At 41.7% G+C, this 21,226-nt stretch overlaps 1 protein-coding gene across 2 annotated transcripts in view; it reads left to right on the top strand.

Moving 5' to 3' along the window:
• The window catches only part of stard13a (StAR-related lipid transfer (START) domain containing 13a), a 112,325-nt gene that overhangs the window by 6,859 nt on the left and 84,240 nt on the right, over positions 1-21,226 (top strand). Inside the window, exon 1 of one of the 2 annotated variants that reach the window (XM_007891272.2) lies at positions 11,547-11,816. The exons of the other annotated variant lie outside the window; for it this stretch is intronic. Coding sequence (XP_007889463.1) covers positions 11,648-11,816 — 169 coding nt within the window. The 5' untranslated portion in view covers positions 11,547-11,647. Of the gene's footprint in view, positions 1-11,546; positions 11,817-21,226 lie in introns of those variants that run through there. 2 annotated transcript variants of the gene reach the window in all.

The following is a 21,226-nucleotide window of genomic DNA, read 5'->3' as shown; positions in this document are numbered from 1 at the left end:
CCAAGGGATAGAATATTTATTGTTATTTTGGGGCTGGGGAGCTTGAAGATTGTTTTCTGTGGAGGGAAGATTTTACTGGTGGAAGTGTGGAAATACATCAGTGCTTTGGAGGTTTCACATGAAACCTTTAGGATCAAGGAATAATTAGGAAAAAACTGCCCTCGTAAGAAGTAGTGGAATCCATAGAAGAGTAGGTGTGTGTGTGGGTTGTGAAAAGTGTGATCTTCATGAGCTGAATAGAATGGCTTTTACTGATTCAGTGCTTTTGTATTTGCATCTCAAAGGCTAAAAATGATATTACTAGGCACTGATATTTGACATAGCACCTTATCATTTCAAAACATATCAGAGCGTTTCACATAATGAGTTACTTTGAAGTGTCGTGATTTTATATAGGCAAAACCCAAACTAATTTGCATCAGTAACCACTTTGTTTGCCTATATAAAACCACCTACAAAAAAAGGCAGTCACTACACATTAAAAATCTGAAGCTCTTTGAGACATCTCCTGACGTGAAAGGCCCAATAACAAATGCAAGGGGTATTATTATTTTACTAAGGATGTGCTTTATAACAACATATCCCTCCCTCAGTATAACAGTGAGGTGTTAGCCTAGATTGTGGAGTCCTGTAGCTCAGTGGTTAGAGCACTCGCTTTGCAAGTGAGAGACCTGAGTTCAATTCCAGGCAGGGCGAAACCTTGGGCAAGTTTCCTTACTCCACACGCCTAATAATAATCCCTCCAAAAAAAAAAACCAAAAACAATAATTAAATTGGTCATTTTTCAATCTACGACTGTTTGTGGGACATTGCTGTGCGCAATTGGCTGCCGCGTTCGCCCACAAATATACAGTCAATTCACTTTACAGTGTGTTCTGTGAAGCGCTTTGGGACGTCCTCCCGACGTGAAAAGCGCTATATCAAATGCAAGGATTATTATTATTATTATTATTATTATGAGCTCAAGTCTTGAATTTACAACCTCTCACACAGAGGCAAGTGTGCTACCAATTGAGCCAAACTGATACGTTAAGCTGATAAGATGCAACTAGATATGCCCTTTAATGTTCAACCATTCAAGAAAGTGTCAGAATGTTAGGTCACCTAATGTCAGTCCTGTAACTTCTATTATCACATCCATGAGCTAAGCCACGGCTGTTGAAAGGCATCAGTCACTGGAGGTACACTCTAGTTCGTATAAGCCCAGCATATGGACACTTTCAAATTTTTCTCCCCTCATGATGTGCTCTTTCTATTAGATTAACCTTATCGAGAGCCAAACTTGCAACTAATACTTTAAAACCACTGTACAGAACTAATTGCATTACTGGGCTTCTCGAGCACTTACAGAAACACTTCAGGCTGCAAGTTACAGAAATAAAGCTCAGTTTGCAAGCAATTCTGGTAATTTGACCAGATGTCTTTTGTCCCTTCTTATGCTGCTAAAAATAGCGTTTAATATTCGCCATGTGTTTCGATTTTGCAGTTAATTCGTCTGAGTGTTCATGTTCACATTGATTGCGTGATACAGCACCTTTCGATAAGCTCCTGACAATGGGAGGTGCGAGCAGTAAAAATCATAGAAGAGTCTTTTTTCAGTATAATATCAGCACCTCTTATAATTGGCATCCGAAATGTTTTCGAGTCCATGACATATACTAGATTACAAAGTTGTGAATAAGGACCAGGCTGTAACTTAATTTTGGTTCAGATGTATATATGATATATATGACAAGCCACAAAAACGTAAGTTAATGGCAGCACTGATCGCAAGAGCGGTTGGGATGAAGAAGACCCTTTTGCCCAACTTACACTGTACTCCTACAACAACAACAACAACAACAAGATTCCATTTATAGAGCGCCTTTCACGTCAGGAGGACATCCCAAGGCACTGTACAGTTGGGTCAGGACCCGAGCAGGGGGGAAATGGTCAGGGTGAGGGGAGGGAAGGGAGGGAGCGAGGAGGGGGTAGAGAGTCGAGAGGGGAGCCGAAGGCTCGGTCAAAGAGAAAGGTCTTGAGACCGGCCTTGAAGGAGGAAAGGGAGGAGGCAAGGCGAAGGCACTGGGGGATAGAGTTCCAAAGCCTAGGGGCTGAGATCACCAACCCTCCTATTATAATAATATATAATAATTCTCGCAATTGATAACAGAGGTTTTCACGTAGGGAGAACGTCTCAAAGCGCTTCACAGGATTTATTGAAAAGTGTAGTGACCGTGTATTTTGTAGGCGAACACGGCAGCCAGTGTGCAGACGGCAATGTCCCACAAACAGCCATGAAGTGAATGACCAATTTTATCTAGAGATTCTTTCCCAGCACATCAGGAAACTCACTCCTCTTTTCGAATAGTGCCATGGGATAATGATGGTATCAAGCTGATTCTGAAATGAATACAGTCTCTTAGAAACCCCTTGATCAAATTACAGCTTTTTTCCCACAGTGTAGCTGTCTAGAGTCTGTATATGCTTTAATAACTATCAGTAATGCCAGTTAAAAGTTGTGATTAAGATTGAGTACTGCACTGCAGCACTAATGTGATCATGCGGAGCTGAGTTGAATAACAATGTAATGTTCTCTTGGGCCACCAGGGGGACAGCAAACATGCTCGAAGATGCCTTTTAATGCCAATGAAATGAACAGTTTTGGAGTTTGCCTTCTGTTATTCAGATCTTCCGATCCTCAGCAAAATAATTTAGAAATTCCACAAAAAACATCTCTTAATTGTAAAATATATAGCTAATAAAAGGTCCTGACACTAAAAATCGTTTGAAGGGTGAGTTAGGCATTTTTTTTTCACATTGCATCTCTGACTAATAATAAATGCCTCTATGCTAAAACCTACATCACAAGCAGAGTTTGACTAGTAGGCTGATCAAAGTCATATTAAAAGGATCCAATTCCCAGACTGTCCAACCCTTTGATTTGAAGAGGCTGATTGAAGGAGCTGGAGAACGACTTCACCTCCAAGACTTCACCTTCCTTGAACGAGTTGTCGCCTCCCAGCTGCACTCTTTCCTCTCCACCCATTCATTATTCGAACCCCTTCAGTCGGGTTTCCGTGCTGCCCATAGCAAAGATACTGCCCTGGTCAAGGTCACCAATGACATCCTGACCATCTGCGACCAGGGCTCCCTCTGCCTCCTCGTCCTCCTCGACCTATCGGCAGCATTCGATACGGTCGACCACGCTATCCTCCTCCACCGCTTGTCCTCCCACCTCAACCTTCAAGGCCCTGTCCTTGAGTGGTTTAGGTCGTACCTCTCCCACCGTCTTCACTTTGTTTCCACGAACGGCTTTTCCTCCATCCCCCGCAGTGTCTCGTGCGGTGTCCCTCAGGGCTCTGTCCTCGGTCCCCTCCTCTTCACCCTCTATATGCTCCCCCTTGGTGAATCATCCGCAGACATGGGGTTAACTTCCACATGTATACGGATGACCCAACTCTACCTTTCCTCCTCTACCTTCAACTCCACGACCACCGATGTCCTGACAGCTGCCTGTCCGACATTGAGTCCTGGACAAGAGACAACTTTCTTCAGCTCAAGGTGCGTAAGACTGAGGCCCTCCTGATTGGCTCACGTCAGCGCCTCTGCACCTCAGGCGCTGACAGCATCAGCATCCAAGGCTGCACTCTCCACCTCTCAAAGCCATTCAGGAACCTCGGTGTTCTGTTCGACCCTGAGCTGTCCTTTCTCCCTCATATCCGCGCCACAACTGGCACTGCCTTCCATCACCTCCGGAATATCACCAGACTACGGCACTACCTCACCCCTCATGCTGCTGAAACTCTGGTCCACGCCTTTATCACCTCAAGGCTGGACTATGGGAACTCTCCTCGCCGGCCTTCCCGGCACCTCCGTCCACAAGCTGCAGGTCATTCAGAACTCTGCAGCTCGTGTACTGTCCCGCACCAGGCTTCGGGACCACATCACTCCCACCCTCGCTCGCCTCCACTGGCTCCCCATCCCCCAGAGGATCGAATTCAAGATCCTCATCCTCACCTACAAGGCCATTCACGGCCTTGCTCCCTTCTACCTACCTGCCCATACCCGCCGTTCCTCTGGCTCCAGTCTGATCCACATCCCCCGCCCCAACCGCCCTACCATCGGTGGCCGGGTCTTCAGCCTCTCAGCCCCTAGGCTCTGGAACTCTATCCTCCAGTGCCTTCACCGCCTCCTCCCTTTCCTCCTTCAAGGCTATTTGGCACTGATGGGAACCGTAGAACAGGTTTTAGCCCAGGCCACTCATCCTTCTCTCCTACCACTGCAGTGTAAGTAAAGCACAAACATAGAGGATTAAAGTAGGCATCATAAAATATTGATATCAGTTTATTTCTGTGATAGGTTTTGATTTGGAATAATGCGAGCTTGGTGTGTTTTCATCTGTCATAATATAGTTCACAATGTATTTCCTTTATTTATTCAGTCTTATCAAGAGCATGTATTATTTTACTGATAGCTACTGTATTATTCCATTGGGTAGGCAATGAAGTTCTATCGCTTTGCTAAGCATCTGTTAACATCGACAACAAAAATGTGTTACCCCTCTGTTAGTTGTTTCTTGCTCCTGCATTCTAATTTTTTTTAATAATAATAATAATAATTATTAGTCCTGTAGCTGTGGAGTCCTGTAGCTCAGTGGTTAGAGCACTCGCTTTGCAAGTGAGAGACCTGAGTTCAATTCCAGGCAGAGGGCGAAACCTTGGGCAAGTTTCCGTACTCCACACGCCTAATAATAATCCCTCCAAAACCAAAAACAATAATAAAAATTGGTCATTTTCAATCTACGACTGTTTGTGGGACATTGCTGTGCGCAATTGGCTGCGCGTTCGCCCACAAATATACAGTCAATTCACTTTACAGTGTGTTCTGTGAAGCGCTTTGGGACGTCCTCCTGACGTGAAAAGCGCTATATCAAATGCAAGGATTATAGGATTATTATTATAATCCTTGCATTCGATATAGTGCTTTTCACATTTTCTAGACTTCTCAAAGCGCTTCACAGAATATACTGTAAAGTGAATTGACTGTATATTTGTGGGCGAAACATGGCAGCCAATTACGCACAGCAGTGTCCCACAAACAGTTGTGGATTGATTGACTAAATTATTATTTTTTTTGTTGAGGGATTATTATCAGGCATATGGAGTAAAGAAACTTGCCCAAGGTTTCGCCCAGCCGGGAATTGAACTTCGGTCTCTCGCTTGCGAGTCGAGTGCTCTAACCACTGAGCTACAGGACTCCATCCAATTTGAATGGTAATGCAGTAGTTTATCATTTTTCTCTATTGATAGCACTACCTCAGCGGTAAACAAAATACACAGAAATCTTTGGTACATAAAATGATCAGTTTATGAAACTGAGCAGAGATTATTGTACATCTGCAGATTTAACTGTAATTTAGGTTGGTTGGTTAACATGATATATTGAAATTAATTCTTAAAATCAAATTAAAATGAAAGATTATTGATTTGCACTTTGGTCATCTTCATTGGCTACAATTGATGCGAGTACGTATTTCAATTCCAGGAAAAGGATTTGATGGGTTGAATCTCTTTAGAGGAAAGTGAGTTAAACCAAATTTTATCATTTGAATAACCCATTGATCTCAAGTGCTTAATTTCTATACGTTCTGCCTGACACCTCATACCATGTATATAAATTATGCTGGTGATATTTACAACATAACATTGGTATCCTCTCAGTTTTTCCTGGGCTTGCCTAGGCATATGGTTCCAGTTTTCAGGTCTGCATGTTTGTTTGCATTGTTTCATTTTGAGGGTGTTTTCAGTCTGTAGTTCCGCAATGAATCCAACAAGGAACAGCAAACTGTATTAAAGTCTCAATAAACTAATACATGTAGCTGTTATTGGCCTTCTTCTTTCACTTCTAATCAAACATTTCATATAAGGAGAATAGCTGATTCTCTGAATAGCTGAAAACTGTAGACATATAATGTAGGCTGACCCTGCTGTGGAGTTCTGCATTATTAATAATAATAATGATCATTGCATGTGATATAGTGCCTTTCATATCAGGAGAATGTCCCAAAGTGCTTCATGAGATATTCTGTAAAGTGGAGTGACTGTGAGATTTGTGAGTGAATGCAGCAGCCAATTAGCACACAGCAATGTCCCACAAATAGCTATGAAGTGAATGACCAATTTTATTTGTGGAATTGCTGGACAGGATATCAGGAGAAACTCAATTCTGTTTTCGAATAGTGCCATGGGATCTTTTAACGTCCACCTGAACAGGCAGACTTCGGTTTAATGTCCCATCCGAAAGACGACACCTCCAACAATACAGTGGTCCCCTCAGCTAAGACTATAGGAGTTCCAGGTCCCAACATGGCGCTTGAACCCACAACCTCCTGACTCCGAGGCGAGAGTGCTGTCAATGGAGTCAGTCTGATACAATTGTTAATGTCAGAGGTGCCAAGGTTTCATCTTGTCAGAAGAGATGTTAAACCGAGATCCCGTCTGGCTGTTCAGGTGGCATTAAAGATCCCATAGCACTATTCAAAAAGAAAGGGGAGTTTCTACAATCCTTCAATTTAATTGGTAATTCATCTCATGGCTGGATGAAGGACCTTGATTGTGCAATGTGACTACACAAACAACCAATAGCCCTGACAGGAATGACCTGTGAAGGTCTTTCTATCATTTCAATGTGATAAGATGTTCAAAAATACAAATGATTTTTTTTGACTAAACATTCCTGTTGTTAGTATTCCAAAACATGATGCATATCCACAAAACCTGAAATGAAATAGCTTTATCAGATAGTCATTTAGTTAATAAACAACTTTGCAGTTGCTCAGTTCACAAGAGAGCTGCTGTACCAGCAGCTTATTTCTCCCGAATTAAACAGAAGAAAGCCAATATCAAGAACCTTAGGTGACACCGTTCATTAATGTGAGATTTTGATATCTAGCCAGTATTTCTGCTTTGTTTCAGAATAGGCAGAGGTGTACTTCATAAATGTTTCAAATAAAATGCCAACTTTAGCCTGTTATAGTGATAGGACGCTTTGAAAGTGTGTGTTTAACAACCAGAAAAAGTTGTGGTCTTCTTCATGAAATGTTATTTTAAGGCATCAGGAGTTTCCCTATTACCTATAGAATTAGAATCATAGAATCATACAGCACAGACGGAGGCCATTTGGCCCATCATGTCTGTGCCGGCTCTTTGAAAAGAGCTTCCAAATCAATCCCACTCCCCCGTTCTCTCCCCATAGGCCTGCAAACTTGTCCTCCCCAAATAAGTATCTGCTTCTCTCTTAAAAGTTGTTATCGAATCGCTTCCATCACCCTTTCAGGCAATGCGTTCCAGATCTGAACAACTCGCTATTTCAGGAATCCTTCCCCGTCCTTGCTCTTTATACTGTTATATTGCCAGTCTATCTTAGGATAATTGAAGTCCCCCATTATCACGACTCGATTGATTTTGTATCTTTCCGAAATCTACTTCCAGATTTGCTTGTGTATCTTCTTCCCACTATTTGGCGGTCTATAGTATACACCTAACAGAGTAACAGCTCCTTTTCTGCTCCTTAACTCTAACCAAATAAATTCTATTTTGGGACCCTCTAGCACATCGTCCTTTTCCAGGACCGTAACCGTATCTTTAATCAATATTGCATATTGCCACTTCCCCCTCCTTTTTTTCCTTCCCTATCCCTCCTGAATACATTGTAGCCAGGAATATTCAGCTCCCATTCCTGCCCTTGTTTGAGCCAGGTCTCTGTTATTGCCACTACATCATAACTCCATGTGGCAACTTGAGCCTGTAGCTCACCAATCTTGTCACATTCTGTGCATTTACGCACATGCACTCCAAGACTAACTTAGTCTGTTCTGCATTTCTCCTTCATCTAATCTGTACTTTTTCTGGATTACTCCTTAATACATTGCTATTCGTCTCTCCCATGTAGCTTGTTTGTCCTCTCTAATGCTCCGTCTTGATTCCCTTTCCCCCCTCAAAATCCCTTCCCAACAGCACTAGTTAACCTCCCTGCAAGGACATTTGTCCCAGCCCTATTCAGGCGTAACCCATTCACCTTGTGCAGGTCCCACCTGCCCCAGAACTCATCCCAATGATCCAGGAACCTGAAGCCCTCCTTTCTGCACCATAGACGATAGAATAATAGAAGACCTTTATTATTGTGTCAGAGTTAGAGATATAAGTAGGTGTTGCAAAGAGCCTATTATTTGACTGTTCATCAATGAAGAAAGGGACAGAGCCATGGAGGTGATTTCCAGGAATTCACTGGCGACGGAGGTAGCAATGTTGTATTAATTTGTTTTATGCTAAGATTTAAACTGGAAGGAAACATTTACTTACACAGTCATGAAGGAAGAAGTAAGTGCAGTTCTGTCACATCTCTTCTGAACTCCTACCTTGAGTAACTGTAGGTATTTATTCCCCAACCCAGGTTCGATTCCCGGGCAGGGATTTATTTTATGTAAGTTTCCTTACTCCACACGCTTTTGTTTGTCTACCAAGTAGTAGGAACATGGTTGTTAGTTGATTGGCTGATCACTTTCCAGGGTTAATAATCCCTTCCAAAAAATAATAAATAATAATTATTTGGTCTCTCAATCCATGACAGTTTGGGGGATGTTACTGTATGCAATTGGCTGCCATGTTTCACCCACAAATATACAGTCAATTCATTTCACAGTATATTCTGTGAAGTGTTTTGAGATGTCTCGACGGCAAGATAAGGTGCTATATCAAATGCAAGGATTATTATTAAAATGTTTTAATATAATAATCCTTGCATTTGATATAGTGCTTTTCACGTCTTCTAGATGTCTCAAAGCTCTTCACAGTATGTACTGTAAAGTGAATTAATTGACTGTATATTTGTGAGCGAAACGCAGCAGCCAATGTGTCCCACAAACAGTTGTGGACTGAGTGACCAAATTATTATTGTATTTTTTTCTTGAAGGATTATTATCAGGCATGTGGAGCAAGGAAACTTGCCCAAGGTTTTGACTTGCCGGGAATTGAACCAAGGTCTCTCGCTGGCGAGGCTATACTCTACATATGCCTCAAGATCTCCAACTACAGAGAGTCACTAAGACCAAGCCAATCTTGTCTGACCCAATATTTATACACGTGTACTTTGTAGCAAACCACATTTTCCAATTTCACATACTCAAGAGTTGTTATTTGGACCTCTGGCTGTGAGATGTTCTATCGTTGACTCCAGATGGTTGACACACAATTACTTGTGTTTCTGACTTTGTAAATTTCAACTTCAGAAAAGCATTCAGAAACCTGATATTTGGCTTTGAATGAAGCCTCAGCAGCAATGTAAATTTTTTTTTGGTCAGCCAAGTAACTCAAGCAGAAACTCATCACCATGCTTAAGAGCATCCAAACCAAAAAAGTTCAGTGAATCCCATCTACACATGGAAATTTCCATGTTTGGAATGGAATGTGCACTTTCTGCACAGAGACACCACAGCCTGCGTAACTAATTCCAAAGAGTTTTGGCCTCAGGTTGGCAGGAGCCAAAGATTGTGAACCCCAGAGTTTCCTTTGGGGTGCTACTGTAGTTTAACCAGCTAAAATCCTATAATTTGCCATTGAAAGCATTGGCAAGTGTCCTGTTTAGCCAGCTAGGACCACCCATTTGGGCTTTTGTTTTTAGGGGTAACAGGAGCTGAATGGAAACAATCCAATCCCCAGTAACTATTCTGCCCCTCAAAGTCCTGCTGATGAGCCAGGCTGACTGGGCTGTCATCAGTAATGCCCTGGAGTACTCAAGACCAGCCTGGTTCAGGAACCAGTCTTCTGAGACTGCCACGGGGCGTTGACTCAAATCTGACATTCTGTTGTCAAACCTGTTGCTTTGATGCCAGTTCAGATTCAAGAAGACCCTGCTTATCTTCTCCCCAACCAAGGAGGATAGTGATCAGCATCTTGAACCAGTGGTGAAATGGGCAACAACAGCTTGCACTTATAAAGCACCATTCAATGAGGAGAATGCCTCAAGGTGCTTCCCAGAGATGATAGTGAGCACCGAGCGGGGAGGAGAGAAAAATGTTGACCCAAGGCATAATAATAATAATCCTTGCATTTGATATAGCGCTTTTCACGTCGGGAGGACATCCCAAAGCGCTTCACAGAACACACTGTAAAGTGAATTGACTGTATATTTGTGGGCGAACGCGCAGCCAATTGCGCACAGCAATGTCCCACAAACAGTCGTAGATTGAAAATGACCAATTTATTATTGTTTTTGGTTTTACAATTTAACCAGCGAGAAAATGCACAGCTTCCCTCTGCTTGTCCAGCTAGAAACACCTACCCATTAGGGCTTTGGCTTGCAGGAATGATAGTAAAGTGGTAAAAATCCTTGCTTCCCTTTACCTCCCTCCAAACCCACTTTAAGATCTATCTTTTTGACTGCATTTTCAACTACCTTTCTCCCCCCGCCTCCAGCGCTAACCCCAGGCAACTCTATGAAGTGCTCTGAGACATCCTCCTGGTGTGAAGTATGCTATGTAAATGATAGTTTTTGTACAGCAGGATTGGTGTGTCTCATACAGTTGCTGGTTGCTTGTAAAGTAAAAAAAAACGATAGCGACAGAGACAACTGGCGTAAAAAGGAAAAGAGAGGCTGATTGAAATTCTTTTGTGGGCCTGTTGTTGCCTGTTCCCTTTCAGTACACTCTCCCAATAGCTGTCAATTAAACACTCCCACTCCATCTATTAGGTGAGCCAGGTGGGCAGGCAGAATGTTCACTGAAACCATGCTGTTGCTAAATGAACCCCTATTTATCAGCTGCGCACGCTCACTGCTTTCTGAGTGAGGAACACCAATTATAATATTCCATCGCATGTGCCAGTGTAAGATATCAACGTTCAAAGTGCAGTATTACTCCTCCATCCAGCTCCCTCTTCCCCCAAGTTTGAAAAAACAGAGACTGTTAAGATAGACTGATAATATTATCAAAGACCCCCACTGAAGCAGAACACACTGGACATTGTCAGGAGTGCAGGTGTGTACTTCATGAATGTGGTGGGTTATTATTAATAATAATAATAAAAATCCTTCCATTTGATATAGTGCCTTATCACGTCTTGAGATGTCTCAAAGCGCTTCACAGAATATACCGTAAAGTGAATTGACGGTGTATTTTGTGGGAAACATGGCAACCAATTGTGCACAGCCGTGTCCCACAAAACAGTCATCAAATTATTATTTGAGTCACCAAATTGTTATTTTAATAGAGAAAACATTCCTGGTTTATATTCGGTGCTTTCACTGGGTTGGGGTCACTTGATCTTGCATGGTATAAAATCCTCCCATCAGATTTCCGAGTGCCTCGTCAGCTCTGAGGTATGTGGGGTTACAACAGATTACTAACATTTGCAAACACCAATTGACTGTTATCAAATGCTGCCTTCAGGTCCAGCCCCTTGACTCACTGGATCCTCCTGGTCATGTGATGCATGAGTTGGAATTTTGCTATGCTATTTGCCCCTCCTCTGCTGAAGTCTGCTTGAAACTTTTCAAAGAGAGCTCAGTGCTTCTCTTACGCTTCCTTGTTAGTGGCTCAGGCTATAAGCCGACCAGAAACTTGTGGGAGTGAATACGTGTGCCTGGAAATCTAATCAGCATTGCTGCAGATATGCTCAGGGAGATACCTTTGCCACCCAGCCCAGGCTGTGCCTATTTCAGCTCCCTCTCACCTCAGGGGCAGGACATGTACCTGAGGCTGGATCAGTCACGTCGCCGTTCACCGTACAGGATGAGCAGGATGATTGCCAGGCAACAGCTGGTGACTATAATTCACCAAGGTACGACTACGGTTATATTGGAGAGCTCAGTGCTTTCTCGAACAAGCCCGTACAATCTGATTTTATTTCATTTGAATCAAATGGCGAGAGAGGCTAAAGTGAAAGGAATAAGTATTATTCCAGAGGTTTTTTTTCCAGTTGAAAAATTAATTTTTTAAAAAATGTTTAAAAATGTTTTTCATAGCAAATAGTTTACAAACCAATTCAATGATTGTGTTTTGTTCCTCGCCTCTACTGTCTGACACTGAACATTTAAGCTTTGTTTAACATGTATCTGTGGTGGTTATATAATTCTGCTCACCATCACTGGAAAGTTCACGATGTTACAGATGTGAGCTTCTTGGCAGTGTTTCTGTCTGTGCCATCAGCACACAAAGCCAGCACGACCATAAACACTGCAGCCTTATAGTAAGACAACCTCCAGACCTCCATATATTTGTTTGCTCAAAGGTTTGGATTTTAACTGTTGGTGTCCCTTGACCTCATTGGTAACTTATGGAAATAATTCTGAAAGGTGGAATGCAGCAGCTTGTGTGCTGGACTGTAAATCCAACATAACAACATTCCTCCACTTCATTTCCAATTCTTCTCATTCTGTGCGGCGCTTTGAGACGTTTTCTTTTTTGTGAAAGGCATGATATAAATGCAAGCTTGTTGTTAAAAGGGCACTATCTGTTTTTTAAAAAAAAAGTATTTGGCAAGCAGTATCATTATTTTATAAATACACAAACACAACCATGTAATTTGTGCCAAAATACACATGATACTGTCACATGACTCTATCCTCCCCACTTTCAAACTGATATGGTTTTGCTATGCCCCTTTCCTTTAAAGACTGCGCCCTTTTTAATTAAAGCCCCAGGTAATCGGAATGTCTTGACTGATTTTGAATTCACGGGTTTGAAATAGAGTATAGACTTGGCTACCTGTTGTGTGCCTTCCAGCTGTTGTTGTTTGTGACCAAAGTGTTTAATCTTCTACCAAGCTTCCCTTACTACACAACAACAACACATTGTGTTTGCACAGCACCTTTCACGTCGGTAGGACGACCCAAGGCGCTGGACAGTCAGGGATTTAGGACAATGGGAGCACATGAACGTTTGACACAGGAGCACAATGGGATCTTACAGACAATGAGAGCCTTAATCATCCTTATTTGACAGTGCAAAGTGCTTCAATGTTCAATAAATATCTCAGCCTGCCTTGTATGTTGTGGGTGCGTGAGTGATGGTCTGTTGAGTTGTCAGCTACAGACTGAATTAGAAAATACCCAGTGTCTATAAAAATCACTTTGGTCTTATGACTCGGATATTTGTGACCTACATCCCTTTTTTTTAAGGAACAATTACTTTTTTGCCCTTTTGAGTAATAACACTTCAGCGTCAAACCACACTGCTGCTTAACACTCTGAGATGCAGCTCGAAGAAAGGGTGCCATATAATTGCAGGTTGTTGTCACACTAACTCGGTCTTGGAAGAGCAAGAAACATCTATCCCAAATACCCATGTTATTCAGTACTATCTTGGCCTTGAATGTTTCTTTAAAAAAACTCACCTTGCAGGCAGGGAAGATAACACCTGATGCAGTGTCAGTTATTTTTTTTGCAGAACCATTTTTATTAAACTTTTAGAAGCTGAAAATTTAACGTGGTCACGATTGTTGGTGCGGTCACACTCTTGCCAGTATGTCACTGCGGAACAAGACACAACTGGTAAAACGATCATTGCATCACATTACCAGGGAAGCAGTGAGCTTTGTAACACTGTGCATAACATGGTCATTCATTAAAAGAGAAAAAGCGTGTTTAACACTCTTTTCCTCTCACCTCTGAGAAATGGAAAGTTACTGACCTGCAAATGGCAATTTTTTATAGTATTAAAAAAAGCCACAAGTATTAATACTATTTTTAATAGTATTAAAAAAAAGATGAAGTATGAATATTGGTTTGTCATGAAATGGCTCTCTTCCAACTAACTCATTAAGCTGTCCTGTGCAGACTTATCCAACGTTTTCTGTGGAACTGTTGCTGTATATGATAATAAGATCTTGTCAGGACATCAGGGAGGATGTATCAAAGCAATCTTAGTCCATGTAATCTTTCACAAAGCATGGATACGCAGTATCACTAGCATTCCGAATGCTTATCACTTTTGGCAGAGATCAAATCAGCATGTTCTCTTTTTTCCCCTCGCAACAAGTTTAGAATAAACTGCGCTCGCCTTAACCAGGTTCATGGTTGGTTAAAAAAGCAAAAGTTGCCTTGTCCTCATGATCTTGCTAAGTGCTGAGGTAATGTTCATGCCTGCTTTATTTTAGTAGGTATTTTTTTCATCACACAAGGCCAGATCTCTCAATGAATAGCTACAGGATTTTGTGTTGTCCTTTGGGCACTTTATGTTTTCTAAACTTTTTTTCCCTCCTCCCTCTTATTACAAATCCAGCCAGCTATCTTGTTGATTTTCCAATTTGCTGAAAGGAAGTAATTTGTGAAAGAAAGTAATGTCAACACTGAGCAGATAATGAGAAAGACCTGCCCCAAAATGGATCTGGTTTTCAGCTGCTGCCACTTGATGTGGAGCTAGTTAATGGGGGAAATTATTTCTTGGTAAGTGGAAGGGGGCGATATTTTCAGATACAATGAAATTCTTCCACAAGCCATACCTAAATACTGCATGCTGGACTCTTCCTTTCCTCCCCCCATCCCATCAGGCCCAAGTCTGAGTTTCATTACCCAAATTAGAGCTTTTTTTAAAAAAAAGTTGCCATCATATGGCAGACACTACAATAAAATACATTAAAATATACAGCACAGAAACAGGCATTCGGCCCAACTGGTCTATGCCGGTGTTTATGCTACACATGAGCCTCCTTCTGGCTTTCCTCAACTAAGCTTTCAAGCATAACCTTCTATTCATTTCTCCTCATATACCTATCTGGCTTTCCCTTAAATACATCTATGCTATTTGCCTCAACAACTCCTTGTGGTAGCATGTTCCACATTCCCACTATTCTGTGTGTGAAGAAATTTCTTCTAACTTCCCTATTTGATCTATTTTATATTGATGGCCCCTGGTTTTGGTCTCCCCCACAAGTGGAAACATCTTCCCTATGTCTACCCTATCAAAACCTTTCATCATTTTAAAGACCTCTATCAGGTCACCCCTAACCCTCCTCTTTTCAAGAGAAAAAGGTCCAAGTATGTTCAGCCCTTGCTATGGTATCTGATTATGATCTAACTACCCCCCCCCAATTTAAACAGAAAATCTTTACATTCAAGATAATTGTCTGAAATTACCTACAGTGCTGTTGCCATCCACAGCCCAGCATCACTGTAAACAAATGAGGTTGTATTGCTCGCTCCAAATACAAGAAGAGTCCTGAAGAGTATCGGTTAGAGCAGTCGCCTCGAAAGTGAGAGGACCCGAATTTGATTCCCAGGCGAGGCGAAACCTTAGGCAAGTTTCCTTACTCCACATGCCTTTGCCGTAAGTAAGAACCCATTTGTGAGTCGATTGGTGCAGATTGCTTTCTGGGGGTAATAATCCCTCAAATAAAGAATTGGTATTATTATTGAGACCCGCCTGAAGGAGGTGCTTTTCTCGGTACCTCTGAAGATTGTATGTAACCGTTTGCCCAGAATTTGCTTCAGGCAGAAAACTCATTTGCAAATGTGTGTTTTTTTGTGTGTCTCTACTTATGACTTGAAATTCAATCATAATAGGAAAGGACCAAGTTCCATAGCATGTTCCTGTTGGGGTCTAATCTGTGGATTTCCCTCAGAGAGTTCTTAACTATGAACGTGGAATTGCTAAACCACCCAATGTTCTGAAGAGTGTTGAGTTTCCAAAGTATTTCTAAGAAATGATCACTGATCTTGAATCAGCGCTGTGGAGACCCAAGTGGGATTGTTATCGTGTTTGGCATGCGAGAGATTTTGGCACCAGCTTCACTTACTAATTGTACTAGAGCTGACGGGCTAGGCTTGGGGTGGGAGGTTGGATCGTGTTAATGACATGGGGGACTCCAACTATCAACACAAGTGTAGTCCTGGGATGGGGTTGGAGAGACTCTAATCTTCAGCTCCAATTCATTGGAGAACAGTTAACAGTAGAGCTTTGCAGGGGTAGTGTATAAAAGAGTATTAATTGGTGGTTGCCATTTGACCTTTGACAATGCACCGCCATCTTTGGCCCGGCGTAATTCTTCAACGAAATGGCGTGGTGGCTTCGGGAGCGATCCATAGGATTGATGGTAAATTGTAGTGACTGTGCCCTCTCGAGGATAAGACAAGTAAATTACGTCCCTCTGGGGAGAGAGTGAGCATTCCATTCCAAACATGGAAATTTCCATGTGTAGATTGAGTACATATACATAACTCTGTTTGGTTTGGATACACTTAAGCATGGTGACGGGTTTCCGGATGTGTCAGATTCCCGGCTGACCAAAAAAAAACCTATGCGTTTTCTAGGCAAATATTTTTAAACAAAATACATTTGTATTTTAATACCAATGGCGTGGGTGTGCATGGGAAGTGACATCTTCAGAATTCTTTCCAGGTTACTTTCCTGCATACACACATACTAACCACTATTCGTCATGTTATACTGCTTAACACTGGTTATCCAGGAGCCAATCCTCCAATATGTTTTAAGAATTCCAGGGCCTGTTTTTGACTGGGTCGAAATGAATCACATTATACATATTAGACTGGGCTTTAATAAACTAGGTTAGGTCAACCCCTCAGCTCATAATGTTCTGATGTTGACTTTAATTTCTACAGCAACAAAGAGATGCTGTCTTGTTTTTAAAGATTGTGATTCCAGAGGATGCTTTGAAATCACTGAGAACAAACTGTGAAAAGAAAGGTGTGTTTGTCACTGATCAGATGGACTCGGTTCATTATTAACCCAAAAGTGCTGAGCGGAAATGTAACATTTACTACTAACGGGAAAAGCAAGGACTGCCAAAACAACAGTCATTTTGAATTTCTTTTTTTTTAAAAAACCCTCATTGACTGAGATGTCGGGAGAAAAGGAGAGAGGGGGATGTGTTACTATGGTGATAATATCATTTGTGATAACTCACATCACACAATTATCATGTCATTTTTTCACCTGCTTATTACACGCAGTGCCTGATAATATGGGAATGCTTTTTGGGGCTTTGATACTGATACTGTAGTTAAGAATTGTGTTTGTCATGAAAGATTTTCACTTTGTAGTCGGTTGCCTAACTGCTTGTGGCAGTCTTTCTGTGTTTTTTTTAATGTAATCTTATGATGAGGAATCTGTACTCGGCAGCTGATGTGCAAACAAGCATTTCCTCTCCATCCTACCCACTAAGATTATAGATATACGTGGGCTGTCAAGGTCAGGGGTGTCAGTCTGGCTGAGTGGTAACACTCCTCTGAGTCAGAAGGTTGTGGGTTCAAGTCACATGTCGAGACTTTGAGGTGATGGTCTAGGCTTACATTCCAGTGCAGTGCTGGGGGAAAGCTTGTGTTGTCCTTTTGATGAGACATTAAACCAAGATCCCATCTGCCACTTCGGGTGGAAGTTGAAGATTCCATGGCAATGTTAGAGAAGGTAGTTTCTCTTGGCGTCCTTGCCAACAAACTCTCTGGTTACAGATTTCCGGCATCTGCAGTATTTTGTATTGTTTATATAAACTCTCTAGTTAAATTGGCTGTCCACTTCACGGCTCTTTGCGGGACGTTGCTGTGGGCAAATTGGCTGCTATGTATTACACAACCATTACACATTATAGAAAAACTGTAGCTTTTTCCATTTTTATGGTCCGCCTGACACATGCAGCAAATCCATCACGATGCTTCAGAGTATCCAAACCAGACGGAGTTTCACCTACATGTGGAAATATCCTCGGTTCTGAAGCAGAATAGAATTCTTTTCCCCCAAAGAGATGTATCCTGCTTGCCAGGACAGTACTGTATTGATGAGAGCAGGTTGATGAGAGCCAAAGTATTGATCTGAATTTAATCTGCTAAAACTGTATAGTTTGTTCATTGTGTAAATAATAAAATAATCCTTGCCTTTTGGTACAGTGACTTTCACGAGAAGAGGACATCCCAAAGTGCTTCACAGGATATACTGTAAACTGCTATAGTCACTGTGTGTTTTGTGAGTGAACGCTCATTTTCCCGCTGTTTGAACAACTTGGACTACCTTATTCCATTGGGGGCGGGGAGGGGCTTGGCTTCGGGGTTTAACGGAGGCCAAGTTGAAAGAATTCTTCCCCAGTCTCTTTACCCCTCTCCTTCCTCCCTCCCCCATGCCCCCATAGTGACCAAACCATCTGGTTTATCAGTGAAGCCCTAATGGATAGAGTAGTCCTACACTACTCTAGTGGTAGACTGTACACATAGAACAGTTACTAATAATATATAGTGGAACTGTGAATTAATAACTTGAGCTCCTAGTTTTGATTTGGATACTTGTGCACTGTGATGGATTTCTCCCTGTGTCAGTAACCTGAAAACTATAAATTAATGAATAACCCGAAGTGTGTTTTTACTGGTATGTGTTGCTGTAACATTCCTTTGCCTTACATTTTTTGTAAATTTTGCTGTTGAGTAAGCTTGAGAACATTGATCCCAGTTCGCATGGTCATTGTGACTCCTGATAAAATCTCCTCTTTCTCGTATACACAAAGTACTGCAGAGAAGCAGTAGAACGATTTTACTGATTAAAAATTGAAGATAAAGTGAAAAATTACGTTGTTCCAGGTTCAAGGCATGATTGGGTCCGAAACTGAAGTACAGTATTGCTGTTGTTTATGAAATCTGTGCTTATTTGAGTCTGTCTTGGGTTAGTTTGATTCAACCAGGCCATTTGAGATTAATGTGAACTTCCAGACGCACTAATTTCTCCTATAAATCAGCTGTTTTTTTTTCCTGGTAGTTCTTTCAGTGATGACTGTGACAGTCATTCCATAAGGTGTCTTGGGGTCAGAGTGACGTTTACCTCGGCTTGAAAGTACAAGGCAAACATACAGTATGAACAAGGCAAACGGGATGTTGGACTATATTGCTAAATCAGTTGAGTTTAGATCCCCAGAAGTCAACAACAGCTTGCATTTATGTAGCGCCCCTCATGCAGGGTAGTGTCTTGTTGCGTCCCAGAGTCATTCTCAGGCTGTACGATATCTTGAACATTGCATACATTTCTGGTCACCAGGGTACAAGGGAGCTCTCCAGACTCTGGGGGTAATGCAGAGGCAAGGATGATCGCCAGTGAAAATCACCCAGTGTTTGTTAAAGAAAGCATTATTTTTTTTGCAACAATCTATGATGTGTTATTTTTTCATGTTTCGTTTTTGCCAATAAAGTGAAAACATTTAGTAAAATATGCCTCTCAATAGCGCCAATCAACTTGTTAAATTTCCCTGCAATTTTTGGCAAAAATTTACGCAATTTTTTTCTGGCCCCGACGATGAGTAATGATTGGACAAGCTAGGGATCTTTCAGTCTTGAGAGAAGACAACTCCGAGAGGACCTCAGAGGTTTACAAAGTTTTAAATTGGATTGAAAAAGTAAACCCAGATCAATAGTTTAGGGTGTATCATGACAGAACATGAATACATAGATGTAGAGTTGTAAAGGGCAATTTCAGAACAGATACCAGGAAGTTTTTCTTTGCCCAGAGAGTAATCAATGACTGGAACAGGTTGCTAGGGAAGGTGGTAGAGGGAAGGACATTAGACTCACTTAAAAAGCAGCTTGATACTGTGATGGGGGCACGATAGGGTGGGTGTTCTGGAAATATGTGATCGGATGGGTCGAAGAACTTTCTTCATAGAGACTAATCTCATGATCTTGTGTCTCATGTTCCCCAGATATTTACTAATTATGAGAGGGACTATAGAAAAAGATCAGGATTTGCCTCTTGGTAGGCTGATCCTCCTGTGCAGTCCTGGAGCACTGCATTGTCAGTGTAGTCTTTCAGATGAGAACAGTCAACATTAATTCAGATTCTGTTTTTACACAAGAAGCTTGGAGCCAGTTCAGCTCCAAGAAGACCCCACTTATACTCTTCCCCCATCCCCCCACCCAAGGAGGACGGTTACTCGTTGGTCGTTGATATCTGACAAGCGTGAGTTTGACCCCTCACTAGGTGGGTGGAAGGTACCAGGAGTTCACTTCGAGCTCCCAGTGGGCAACACCGTTTAGCATGAAATGTATGAGAGCATTGCCACATCTTCCTGTCCGCAGCTCAGACACACATCCCTTCCCATCGGGCGATGGTTCTACCAGTTAGAAGTACAGAGTTTTGGCAGCATCTGCTTACCTCTCTGCAAGCCAATCACTGTGGATTCCAGGTGTTTCACGTTGCAACAGGTGATGAAATGCCTTGTATTTAGAGTGAGAATTCCAGCTCTCCTGATTTTGCTGGGCTGTGGGTCAGCAAATAAGATGCAATCCAGAGGAAGAGTAAAGCAGATGTAAACTAGGTCAGTGACAGAGGCATTACAATTGGTTTCAGTGTCACGAAGCTGGGGAGTGGAAAATCTAAGCAAAAATATATTTGTTTTCAACTTACTCCATTTCAGACTAATGCCCTTTTCTATCAAAACTAATGAGGTTTTAGACTTAATCTGCCGTGGGCTATGGAAAACAGGACTTGAATAGCTAAATGACTGTGATGAATCATACACAGTCAATTACTTGTTTTATGAGCAGTTCAGCAAGCTTATTCCACTGCTGATGATTGTATTGGCCACAGCATCCTACTTGATATTTACTTCTCCATTATTCCTGAGACTCATTCACTAACTATTCGATCTGATTGATATTGTCTCATGTCTAAATAACGGGGTGAAATTTGCAATCCATTTCTTAGCAAATTTGATTGATCGGATAGTTGTCACGCACACCAACACATCGATGAGAAACATTGCAATTTTCACCACATTGAATGCAGCTTGGCTTTAATGTTTATCCCAAGCTTCCTCACTGACTCTCTCCATAATTCAGCAGCAACTCGATGATATTCACAAATTGACATAGTGCCAAAGGAAAGATGTATTTTGACCGATGGGAAAGATGTTGTTTATTGCTGTGATAATGATAAGAATCACAAGAGTGCATTTGTTTTGTTCATAAACAATTGAGAAGGAAAAGGACCAGCTGTAAAGTTTGTATATGAGTGATACCAATTAGGAATTAATTACATTGATTGATGTAAGGTTTCATATGCATTAAATATGAAGAGTAGCACAGTCATAGCTTGGCAAATTATCGCGGTCACTGTACCAGTGGAGTGTAGCACCATGTGTTTGGAGCAGAATTTAACTGTTGTCTTGTTGAAGATAATAATAATAACCCTTTCATTTGATATAGTGCCTCATCACATCATTGCGATGTTTCAAAGTGCTTCACAGGATATATTATAAAG

Source organism: Callorhinchus milii, unplaced genomic scaffold (assembly GCF_018977255.1).
Source record: "Callorhinchus milii isolate IMCB2004 unplaced genomic scaffold, IMCB_Cmil_1.0 Scaffold4, whole genome shotgun sequence".
Classification (NCBI taxonomy): domain Eukaryota; kingdom Metazoa; phylum Chordata; class Chondrichthyes; order Chimaeriformes; family Callorhinchidae; genus Callorhinchus; species Callorhinchus milii.
This window is presented reverse-complemented; position numbering and strand designations above follow the sequence as displayed.